The following is a 13209-nucleotide window of genomic DNA, read 5'->3' on the forward strand; positions in this document are numbered from 1 at the left end:
ATACCTATAGAAACTTTTGTTGTCCTTGACATCCCTGGCCAGATTAATTTCTGTCAGGGCTTTGGCTTTCCTAACCTGCTCCCTGGCTGCTCAGACAGTTTCTCTGTATTCCTCCCAGGCTACCTGCCCTTGCTTCCACCCTCTGTAGGCTTCCTTTTTTTGTTTGACTTTCCACAGGAGCTCAGAAGTAAAATCTCATCCCAGTAGCTTGATAATTTGAAATTCAGTAAAATGTGATAAGTTAAATTAGTTTGCTGGGACAGATAACACTGGCTAACAGGTTTTGTTTTTTCACTTCAGTTCATATTAACACTTTCATTTCTACACTAAGCCATTTTTACAAAAAAGATGGATAAAAATCACCTTCTACTAATATTAGCTGTATCTAGAGTGAAGCATAGCACTATCAAAACTGAATATTGTTGTCTATGAATAGTTAGAGTAATACTTTTCCTACTAGAATATATCTTAGGAAATGGAGATGTAATAAAAATTATATTGAGTGTTTTATCGAAGAACTCAGTAACTGCTTCCAAAAGACATTCAAGATTTTAGGTGGATTGGAGTTGATTTGTTATCACTATTATCAGATTCTTAGAATGCTGTGCTTCTGTCATGGTCCAAGGTGAATTGAGCCTGATTCTGCCTCCGACCCTCAGGAGCGCTCACTGAGGTTGTGTTATGGCAGAGAATTGCAAACAACCTCTTGTTATGACTTAATATCATCCAGTAATTCTTTTGTTTCCTTATTATGGTAGTTCTTCAGAGCTTTTTGTTCTTCATGAACAGACCCGTACTCTGAAGTAGTCCTGAAACAATAAATACTTAACATCTTGTGCTCCAAAATTGCCTGTTATGTTAGGATAAAAGAGAATTTAGGACTGGCATCAATAAAACATAAGTATTTCTTTAACACTAGCGAACATATATCTCTTATGAAAATCTCATATAGACTTTGGATACAGTTAGTAAGTTAAATTTGTCTTATCTAAACTGTGTTGTATAGTGAAGGTATATGGCTTAAATGTGTGTTTATTAGTCTTGTATTTGTTCTTGTTTCCAAAGAACGATACAGGATCCAGAGTGATCAGTTAGAAGACCTTTGGCTGATAACAAAAGAGCTCACGCTTCGACTCGAAGAACATTTCAAGAAGCAAAACTGCAAAGATTTTGCATGTACCTTTTCTGGTTCAATTCCCCTGCAGGAATATTTTGAACTAATTGATCGACATTTTGAGGTATGTTACATAATATGTGAATCATTAATGTTCTGCTAGTTTAAAAATTGTTTGTATGTTAGTGCTATGATTAATCTGATTATAACGATAGCTATCACAAGCATTTGACTTTCAGAAAGTAGAAAGTTGCACCTAAGATAGTGCTGGGACAAAAGTTGTCATTTAGTTTGTAGCATATGGAGTATGCCTTGCCTCTGAAACAGCCCTTGTGATCAGCAGAGCGCAAGTAGCTAGCGTGCAGTCTGCAAACAGTACAATTTATGGTACTAGTATTGGCCCGTCTGCTCACTGCCTGTACAGAAGCCATGGATTCTTCATTCACTAATATCGTGTTAGCTGTAAAATTGTTTCTTGAATTTGTCCTTAATTTTAGGCTATTTTACTCTTATGTAATATAGAAGTCATGAGCAATTTTTTTCCCCTGAATCGTCCTGGTAATTATATTAAAATATCCCTTTAGATTTTAAAAAAACCTGACTGTCCGTATAGAAGTAGCATTGAAGGCTCAAGGAGGTTTACCAGATTGGATATAAAATAAATGTAATTACTTTTTCCTGTTTGATCATGCAGATGGCAATGAAAAATCTCCAATAGTTCAGCTACTTGTAGAAATACCTAATAAAATAAAATATATGCACACCTATGCTGTACATAGGAGTCCCAGCTTTTTGAAAGACTCACCTTTATTTAGTGATTTTTGTGTTAGAGGCATGTACTGGAAAGATGGTAAGGTGATTAAAAGATAAAATAAGAATTCTTATTATCTGGGCATTTTATGTACAATGTTGTTCAAAGTTTTGTGAACACTTCAGGTAATTTTGTTGCTATAGCTGATCAGTGTATATATAAAAGGAAAAATAATTTCACTTCAGAAAATGACAAATCATTAAGACAGTGCAGAACTTAGTACTTCTATTCATGCTTAAGGGAATAACCATTTACTTTCTACTGCAATGAGTATCAAGTCCAATACCCTGTATGTATGTGTCATAAATAGCACACTGAACTAAGCAGCAGCCTTGAGATCCTGGTGGTGAAATTTCACTCTTGTTATTAGCCTTCTTGATGAGATATTTATGCATTGTCACTGATTTTCATGGCTGTTGACAATTAGTTTTGATTTTGGTGGCAAATGATAATTTTTGAAAATGTTAATAAGCTTCATGAGGAGTGTTAAATAGGAAACTGGTCTAAATGACATTATCATACTTGGGTAATACACACTCTCCCAAAAATTTTACTATCGATCTCGCATTTCATTTGACGTGGACATACATAATGTATACGACCCTTAACCTGAATTCTTGAAAACTCTTAAATTGCAGCTACGTTTGAATGCTGAAAAATTTCAGGAGTTGTTATCTGAAAGGGCTGTACAGTTTCGAGCTATTGAGCGGCGATTGCTGACACGATTCAAAGACAAAACTCCTGCCCCTCTTCAACATCTGGACACCTTGCTAGAAGGAACATTCAGAGAGGTCAGTACAGTTTGATTATGAGCCTAACCTTTCTTTATGTTGTTGGTAAAACTTAGCTTAAAGCATGTAAGCTATGCTTTCCTGGTTACATTTACCATCCAAGAGACCAGGAAGCAGTAATTTGTTTAACCTAATATTCCCTGTAACTTTCCAGATGATTTGCAATCGTTTTATTTAATCTGCGACCACAAAATCTTTACTCCTGGGTCACACCAGCTTGACAGCACATCATTCTTTCCTAACTGATGTTGATAGTGTAAATATTTTATAGTTCATGTGAAAATATTTTATAGTTCATAGCTTGTGTAAATATTTTATGGTATACTGTAAACTGGTGGAATGGTTTGGCTGGTGTAACATTCACAACAAAGTTGTCTGAGGCTGACCATGTCCTTCCTTATGGGGATTTTATGTTCTAATCATTTCAGAATGTGATAGCTGCAGAAGAACAATGTTTAAAAAAAAAAAAAATTGTTCCTAAACCATCCCCATACTGGAAGTATACAAGGAATAAAATATTTTTTTTTTCCTTTTCCTGCCTCAGCCCTGCATTGCTTTAGAATAACCCTTGTTTCATGATGCATCCCCTTTACCAAGAAGTTACTTTATGCATTTTGTGCTTTTCTGTTGGAGGATCTGATTTTACTTTCTAACATGTCTTGATAGAGAAGCTGAGTCACAATTGGATTCCTCGGTGGAGAAAAGACCTTTATGCACTGCTGCATATCACAGCAATTAAGAAACAAAGGTGTTAAGGAAAAATATTTTTCCTTAGTGTTTGCTCTAAGAAAATATTTCTCTAAATTGGAGAAAACTGCTTTTCCATGTATGATTATACATGAGTTAGATTTGCATTATTTCGATCTTTACTGTGAATGAGTTAACTCTGAGATGGTTTAAGTTTGGAAGTGGGGGTTTCTGGTTACTTTAGGAAATACTAGATATTGTGATAGATGGGTGATTCTTTAACACTTTGAAATGGCATGACTAAAAAAGCCCTAAAGATAAACACAAGTGAGTCTCTTGAGTCTGCTTTTGCTGTGTAGAACTGCTGCCTTTAAACTTAAAAGCGACTGAGAAGTGCTTAACAGTTTTCTTATGCAGTTGAATTGAAAGGTGAGTTCTGAGAATGTGACAAAAATCAGGTAGTTGAAATAGATGCATATTGCAGAAGCTTATTTTATAAGGTTCTTCAAACTAAAATTAGATGGGTGCTTTTCTTAACAATTACTGTTGTAAGCTTTTTTAATTAGAATTCATGTATTTGAAAGGAGAATGAGGAAAAACATTTCTTTCCAGAGAACAAATGCTTCCATTTTTCCACATATGTTAAAACTTTGTTTTAGGCAAGGTCACATTTTTCTTGGTAGATTTCCTTTGTTGTTTTCTTTTGTTTGTGTGAACCCCCTTGCAACAAAGAAATGTTGTTATTGCTAGTACAAACAAAAGTGTAATAAAATAGTAATTACCATAGAGACCCCACTAGTGCATATGTTGTTTTGAAGGTGAGAGCTGTGGTAGAATTTAATATTGTCTCTTTGCTATGTGGGTGAAATGAAATTGCTTGATGATGCATTTCCTATGCTAGAACAGACCTTGTTTTCTTTAATTGACTATCATCTTCTGTCTTTATTTGAACAAGTGTAGTTAATGCAAATGGTTGAAGTATTAAAACTGTGGTACATGTGTTTTCAGTAAAGGAATAACGAGGCCAGATAAATATGAACAGTGTAAAGTCTTACTCAAAAAAGTCTTTTAAGCATGTAGCCTTTTTGACATTGGAATTAATGTGATTGTATTTTTGAGAATACTGCTTTTCAGAAGAATTGTTCAAACAAGTTGTCTGTATTTTTTGCTTTTGGAAAGTTACTGTTTTGAGCACCGTGGTTTTATTTAGTAGTTTTCCTAATGCAGAATGCATTCAATGAAGAACGATGATCCATACTCCATAGACTCTTAGTGGAATGACTCTTATTTGCTTCAGTGCAATTTGGCTTGAACTCTGAATAAGTGATGTAGAAGTTTTAGGGGTTTTGTAATAAGACAGATATGATAAATCCCACAATGAAATACTCGAACTGATAGAAAAGAAATTGATTTTTATTCTCTTACCATTGTCTAGAATCTCATCTCCTCCTTTATGTTAAATATTTTTATAATGTAAAAAGAAAAATTTGCGTTGTTTTATCCTCATTTTTCACCAAAGTAATTGCTGTGTACAAAGAAGGGGTTTGTTACTTTTTACATTGGGTTTTGCAGTCAGAAGGGAAAGGTATATGTTTTGGTTTTATAGTGTATTCCAAACTTTTTCATCTAGAGCAGGAAGGAGTTTCCAGTTAGTATGAGTATGTGATTTTATTACTCTTTTTAACCCAGAATCTCCAGGACTTCGGCTCCATACAAGTTACATTCTTAACAGAATAACTATTATAGCTTAGAGTTTGTTTCTTTTAAATTGAAACTATAATGGTATAACCTCTCCAAATCCACAGAGATACAAAGGTGCCTCTTATTTCCTTACATCAGTACAGTTATACAGCAGATATATAACCTTTGCATGAACAGCCTTTTAAATACAAATCAAATAATGGTGACTATTCAACCCGTGTAATTTCATTGCCTAGGTGTGATATGTACCTACTTTAAACGTATTCTGTATGGTTTCTTTGCCCATCTGCAAATTGTTATGAATTGCTGAACTGATTTGTATTTTATAACTGAAGGAGATTGTAAATGTTAATTTTCAGATTTTCAACTTCAAGTAAAAGTTGTGTTTGTGTGATATGTAGGTAGATGTACAATGTATGTCAAACCTATAGATGCCAAACCAGGGAAAATTAATTGAGCTGCCTTTGATTCTCTGGTAAAAAGCATTTATGAACTAAATTTTTGTATTAGTCCTTGTACATTACCAACGAGGCAGGATGTATTTAGTGCTACAATATAATTACTAATGGGTTTATTATAGGGAAACTTTAGCCTTACTTTTCATCTTCACAATAATGGAGAAACGTATAAGCAGGCATCAGTATGTGCATTGAAGAGAAACATATAAGCAGGCATCAGTGTGTGCATTGAAGAAAAGCTTGCTTTTGGTTTTATGGTTCACTTTAATCTTTTCTTCTAGAATTTGTCTTTCTGAAGTAATATTATAGGTCTAAATAGATTTGAGTGAGTATTAACAACAGTTAACAAATAGTGACATCGGGTGTTCCATTTTGGAAGGAAAAGAAAAGCTGTTATATATAAGCCTTGTATATTAGAAAAATTAAATGTTATTCTTATGATGTTTAGGAATGATTTGTAGGAAGGTGCTATGAAGATAATGGAAAAATCAATTTGCATTAGATGCTATTTGTATGCCTATAAATTAATTTCTTGATCTCTGGTTAAAATATTACCAGTGCAATTGGACATGCTGCTAGCTCTTGTTCTAACAAAGGAATTTAATTAGATGAATTTAAAAGCAGTTGAACAGTAGTTGAGATTGCATAGATGTTTAGTAGTTTAAAGGACTTCAAATATGAAATGAGATTGCAGCAAATTTTATGGTAGCTGTTGTAAACAGCAGGTACTTCGTATAATGCTCACGTACTAGAGACAGGTTACTGCTTGAAAGTGTAATTTAATGATCTTTAATCTCTACAATGTGTTTTTTGTCATATTAAAAAAAAAAAAAATCATAGTTTGGCAGTAGATGCAGGTGCTTGCCCTGGAATTATATTTTTTGTGCGTTGACTCTTGACATACATTATGTGGTTTCCAAGTAGAAGCTGGAATTAACAAATGTCATAAAAATCAGATGGTTCAATTTTTTATTTCAACCCACATGGATTTTTGTTCTAGTGAATCTAAGCGATACTAGCTGTGTCTAGTTGTAAGCTATGTTTAACTCTGTAACCGTGTTTAGAAGACTACTGCAGTTACATTCTTTGAGAGGAGCAGGAATGATGAAGTTGAAATAGAGTGGATTTTTCCTAGGGCACTAACTGTTGCTTAACCGATTGTAAGTGCTTAAAACATGAATATGAGACAAGATTGAACTGTTCAAGTTTACAAAAATGTAATGACAAAGCATTCACTTCTGCCTTGCATTGTGTAACAATAAAAGGTAGCAAAATTAAGACAAATCATGAAACAAACAGATTTGTCGTATATCCCCACACTTCCATCATAGGTAGCAAGCATAGCTCACTTCCTATTCTTTGATGCCACTATTGCACAATACTTCAGGTTTCCCCATGTTCTGAGGCTTCTTCATCCCCACGCTGTAAAACCACTAACTCACTTGTGCTTCCTAAAACTGACATCTCAACTTTTACCAATGGCCCCAGCACGCTCCTGTCAGTTGCTTATTTTTGCACTGCCAAGCCAGTGCACTAGTGCTGACTGGCAGTAGCCACCTTACCAGGCAAGATGGATGATGTCCCCTGTCTCAGTAGAAATACTAATAGTGTTTCTCCCCTCCTAGTCTGCTATTTTAAAAAATATGTAGAGAATCATAGAATGGTTTGGATTGGAAAGGACCTCAAAGATCATCTAGTTCCAACCCCCCTGCCATGGGCAGGGACACCTTCCACTAGACCAGGTTTCCCAAAGCCCCATCCCACCTGGCCTTAAACACTTCCAGGGATGGGGCCTCCACAACCTCTCTGGGGAAACCTGTTCCAGTGCCTCACCGCCCTAGGGAAACTTAATGATTTCTGGATCTTCATGTCACTAAAATTTTGTGTGGTCATTGGAAATGACAGTTATTAGGAATGGACCCACAGAACAAATCTGACATAAATGGTCAGCACAGTTGCATAACCTTAGATGTCTAGGCTTAATAACTATTAATTCTACCATAGTGGGTCTTTATTTTTGATTGGTAATACATTATCTTTTCTTTCTTTAAGGTACTTTATAAATTTGAGAGCCTCTTGCTATTAGTAAGAGGACCTAGCATGCTTTTCTAAATAGAACTAACTGATGCTGCAATTTTATTCCCTTTCTTTTCTCCTAATTCCAGCTATTCTGTTGTGGTCATTTTATTTATATTATTACTGAATAACCTGTCTCACAGAAATATTTGGCTGCAAGCGGAAACAAAGTGGCTTTCAATGTAATTTTCAGATCTTGCTCTGTAGACAACTAGAAGTTGTCCAGTTCACTTTACTGTCTTTAGTGTACGGTTTGTATTTATCTTGACCGGTCTTGTATCTTGTGAGTTCTGCATATGAATTGCATCCTGGAGAGATTCACGCACATAGGAATTTTTTACTTACAAACTCTGCTTGAAACAAGGGGAAAAGTACTCAAATAGTCTTTCAGGTTTTATTTTACTCAATAAGGTTACTGTTTACAGGGAAGAGGAACAAACACAATTCCTACAAATTTTTTTCAGTGTAATCTCCCTCATCAGTTCTCCCTTCAGTATTCCTATATACTTGTGGAGAAACTGATGGATTTTCTGAAGGATTTGGGAGTCAAATGTCTCTCTGCACTGGTTCTTTTAATTAGTAATGTCACAGGAGTTGCCATTTCTCTTTCATATGACAGTTTTGAAGAAAGGTCCTTCTAATATTTTCAGAACTTTATGAACTTCATTACACAACTATTTCTTTGTCGTAGACTAATTTAAACAGAAAGATGGACTATTTTGTGTTTTTGAGATGGAATTTAAGCCATTGTGCTATGAATTAATGCCAGCTGCTAAAACTTAGGACTGGCCCACAGTTTCATGCCACAGAACAGAATTGGTATTTAGGTGTCCTTATGTTTGTTCTTTGTTTACAGATATCTTTCCTTGCAACTGGTTTGATCCTTTGTGAGCCCTTCAATCCCATGTTATTTTCAGAGTGACATTGAGTAGCTGTACTACACTATATTTAAATAATCAAATCTAAAGCTAACTTTGTAGCATTCTTTTTCTCAAAGAAAGAAAAAAAATTAGAGCATTGATTAAAGCATGTAGGATCTGACTTGCAGCTTTGTTTAAGTTTACTCTAAAATACACACACAAAAAGAACATTCAGCTCATGTTAAAGTGTTAACTAAATGTTTTTTTAGAAAAGCATCCAAAAAGAGAAAGCTATGATACAATAAACTTTCAAAGTTAAATGTATGGAGAAAAAGCAAATCTTTTGTATCCCTGGACATAATTTAGGAGGCCATGGGAAGTGCACTAAATATTTATGTTTCTTGAGGTTTCAGTGGAATGTGTAATTAATCTGAATTTTGGACAGAACTTAAAGGAACTTACTTAGAATCCTTTTGAGCACATCTTACTTAACAAGACAATTGTGAGGAATTTTCACCCTAGTGCTGCTTATCATGCATGTTAAGTCTCTCTCATTGTGGTTTGTGATCAAGCAAGAGTGTAGAAACCTTGTCAAGCAGTATTTTAAGTACTAAAATACTGTGTGCCAGTTCTTGTCCATTTTATAGTATTTGACACTGTCAGTCAAAATTACTTTAGGGTGTAAATCATTGTCACAATTGAGATAACTTAGTTGATTCTGAATCGTATGATTTCCTTTCTGAAATTTCGGCACTTCAAATGAAAACCAGTATTCCAATTAACATTTGACAAGCATCTAAATGTAAGAACAGTTGACAAATATCTAAATGTAAGCCTATTTGGCCTTCTCGTCTAACACTTTTTATCAGTTTTCAGAACAGTTCCTTAGCTCATTTAAACCACCATTATTCCAGAGGGCCTGGTTTATAAGACATGGGGTTCTGGCCCAGTGTTTAAGGGCTTGCCTTTATGCCTGGGGACATTGTCACACATCTGCTTCGCTTGTGTTCAACACCAGCTAGATGTGAACATGATGCCATCTGGAAGCTTTGCACCTGTGTCAAAGTTGAACAAAAAAATGTACTAATACACTTTTTTCATAGCACTGCATTAATGTAGTTATGTTGCTCCCAATTGGAGATGGTTCACAATCTCCTGTCTTTCAGCTGGTGTAGAACAATTCTGTGACTGTCCGCACCCTTCTCTGCAGATTTGTTGTAACCTTTTGCTGTGCTGTTGGATGCTGTGACAAGCAGAATTGCAGGTGCTCTCTGTCTTTTGGTCTCTAGGCATGTGTGCTAGGCTCAATCTCATATCTGGTATCTCTCTTGCTCCATTTCCTGGAGTCCAGTTAACTCAAACTGGTGACAGCTCTTCTACCTTTGTCCAGTTCCTGATACTGAATTTCCCCACTACTGAAGGTATGTGTATTTGACACTTAGTGTAAATTTTAATTATATTCTGTGAAAAAAATTTTAAATGTGCATGTGCACATGCATTTTATTGGTAGACAGCATGAAAAGCACATCTGTGTGGGGAACACATTGGAAGGTTCTAACTTATTTTCATCTCTTCAGCAAGAGATTTCCATCTTGTCACCACCTTTTGAAAGGAAGCACAATCTCCCCTCTTTGCCTCTGTTTCCCGTTTTTCTCTGCTCTCGAAATAAGATTCTGCCAGCTATCAAATGATACCCTCCCATTTGATTTTTGGGTCTGTTATTTCTGAGACTTGGTTGCAGACTCACATGATTGAACTGACTTCCTTTTAGTCAGGTTTTTTGTTCTAGGGAACTGGAAATACTGTAGGTTAGTAATCCTTGGTTATTTCAGGCTCTTATATGGAGTAATTTCTTTTGATATTTCCATAATAATTTCAGCACAAAGATGAAGAGTATATTGAAGGCAAATGCCTTTGCCCTCCTTAGATGTAGGTAATTTATAAGCAGTGGTACAAAGGAATATATGTTTATGTACATGTGCACGTGCATATATATATATACACACGTACATACACATAATTCATCATATCTTCATTTTAGTCTTCAGACTCGTTCCTGTTTGTGTTTTTAGAATTGTCTCTCTTAAGAGGCAGAATTTTACTTCTGTGTTAGTTGATACCAACAGGTCCAGCACCTGATATATTAAAGAAAAAACATCTTGCCATTTCTCTCCTTACCTCATGTCCATCCACTGGTTTAGGAAGATAGGCTCTTTATTTCTGATCTGTAATCTACTACATAGATGTAATATGAAGTAAGTGTGGGCATTACAATTTTTTAAGTAAACATAATTTTCTAATCTTTTGAAAGCATAAGTACTGTTGCTGGCGTCATTTTAACACTTGCAACGTGTGGAGCACTTTGATTGTCGGTGGTTTGTGGTCAGTGGAAAATAAAACTTATTATGTACTATTCACTAAAACACATGGAATGTCATTAAAGGTCCATTAACTCTTTGTTCAAGCCCCTTAACTCCTTTCCTTACTTATTAATCGGTTGATAAAAATCTCAAAAGTGATCATTAATGATTGAGTATTCTCTCTAGAGTCGCACTTCTGACACACATGGCCTCAGGAACTCGACATTTTGGGAATGATTCATTACTTGATTAGTAAGGACTTTTACCTCAAAGCAAAACCATTAGGGTTTATCATGCATGACTCAAAGGCTATATATCACGCCCGCTCCTGTAATAGTCATTTTCCCCAGATAATGTCAGTGAGAACTACACCCATAGTATAAATTAGCTCTTTTTGGCTTGAATAAATATGCTGTTCTTTGGAGGAGTTATATTTAACTTCTCTTCTTTTATTGCCGTTTCTGCTAAATGTAGTTTTTTCATAGCCACTAAAAGTAGCTTATTGGCTATTACATATAATTAAAATTCTCTATTTTACTGGTGTTCAAACAGTGTTATGTTTCTGTTTCCCTAAGACTTATTTAGCTTTAACAGTGGAATACTTACAATGTCATCAAAGCCCCTTTTTATTAGAAGATATATTTCAAAAATGTCTGAAAGCAGTTAGCTGTGCTTGGGAAGCATATATTAGGATTGCTGGCACAATTCTTCTGTATTTTGGTCTGTGGTAGTAATTACTTGCTCCAGTGTGGGAGAGTCTTTACTTCAGGTCAGCCAGTTTGTGGAACTGGTAAAATTGCTTGTATCTTCAGTAAGGATTTTTGTGGAGGGAGTTAGACACATGTAAAGGTTGGAAGTGATACAGCCATCACAAGAGAAAGAGGTTGGAAGTAAAATGTTCTTGTGTGTGTAGACATGGCACAAAGCACCTCAACTGGGGTCTGCTGGATTGCAGTCTGGCCTGTCACTTTTTCCACAAACTGGAGTTTCAGCTACACTGTGCTTTATCATACAGCCCTATCTACTGAATTACTCCCCTTGAACCTGTGAATAGCCAGGTTTGAACACCTCACTAAAGGACCAGAGGTGTGATTTTTATTCAAGTGTTTTCCCCCGGTCCACCCTGGGTGTGGTTCCCACTTTAGAGCTCTTGCAGCGATGTGACCTACCAGAGAATTCCCCAAATGTTGATTCAGTCCTCAGGGATGTGGGCAGATTGTACCTTCTCGTGCATAAAGGCAATGGCAGGAAGTGATTTATGTCACTTCTTGTGACGTAAATGTTCTTTGGCACTTCTTGTGACATTTGTTTCATTGGCTATTGCCTTTTTGAAGGGGAAAAAATAATATTCCTTTGTAGGGGCAGATCTTGTATCCTCAGCCTAACCTGAGCTCATCAGACTGTATATGAGGGCTTTCTGTAGGGACTGAAAGAACCTGTGTGCATTTGAATGAGTGAAAATGAAACCAGTTGGCTACAATTCCCCAAAGAAAGGAATACTGATAAGTCTTATTTCTTTGACAGAAAAGTCATATCTGATAATCCGAAATATCAGATACCTGTGCTGATGCTTAAATCATTGACAGGCTCTTTCTCTGGGAGACATGTACTCCATAAGCAGGACAGGAAATGCTGTGTAGTAGTGTAATCAAAACTTGAATAAAAAAATTGATGCCATCTTTATAGAAGGATGGAAAACACTATTATTTCATGCTCCCTTGGAAGTTTTCTATATGAGCCCTGTAATTATGCAGTACAAAAGCATTTGAGGCATAAAAGCTATACAGCTGAGAACAACTAGGGAGCGTATGTGGTGGAAGAGACAATGGTTACTTTGCGATTTTGGATACATGATCTTTGTGGAATGACTCATTTTAAGAGAGTAGTCCAGATGTGATGAATTAAGTGAATATTAAATTATTATCAGTTTTGGTTAATTTCTGCATTTCGTATGAAGAACATTTTTGATGGCTTCTGATGTAATTTTAATAGTTTGCTTTCGAGTGGCTACTATACTTGCTTTACCAGTGTGTACATGGGTGCTGTGCCTTCAGGTACCTGAAATAACATTGAACTAGATAATTTTCTGGTGTGAGATCATTGTAAGTGATACTGATTTCTTTTGTCATCAGTCCCCTGCTCCACCCAGTACATCTATTACTGCTTACGTATTTGTTGCGTACTCCTGATCAGCTGAGTTAGGATTCTGCTTGGTATTACTTACCAAAGGCAGTATAGTAGTGGACTATGGATTCCTGAAGGAAAAAAAAATTCAAAAATATTGTAGACATTTTATTAAAAAAAAAAAATCTGTTTCTTTGTGTGTTCCTTGCAGTCAGCTCAGAGCTGCT

At 35.7% G+C, this 13209-nt stretch overlaps 1 protein-coding gene across 5 annotated transcripts in view; it reads left to right on the forward strand.

Annotated features, from left to right (window-relative positions):
- The window catches only part of BBS9 (Bardet-Biedl syndrome 9), a 309029-nt gene that overhangs the window by 80566 nt on the left and 215254 nt on the right, over positions 1-13209 (forward strand). For all 5 annotated transcript variants that reach the window (XM_075745399.1, XM_075745396.1, XM_075745398.1 and 2 more), the window contains 2 exons: positions 1066-1238; positions 2564-2716. In XM_075745399.1, coding sequence (XP_075601514.1) covers positions 1066-1238; positions 2564-2716 — 326 coding nt within the window. The remainder of the gene's footprint in view (positions 1-1065; positions 1239-2563; positions 2717-13209) is intronic.

This window comes from Balearica regulorum, chromosome 2 (genome assembly GCF_011004875.1).
Source record: "Balearica regulorum gibbericeps isolate bBalReg1 chromosome 2, bBalReg1.pri, whole genome shotgun sequence".
NCBI classification, from domain to species: Eukaryota; Metazoa; Chordata; class Aves; order Gruiformes; family Gruidae; genus Balearica; species Balearica regulorum.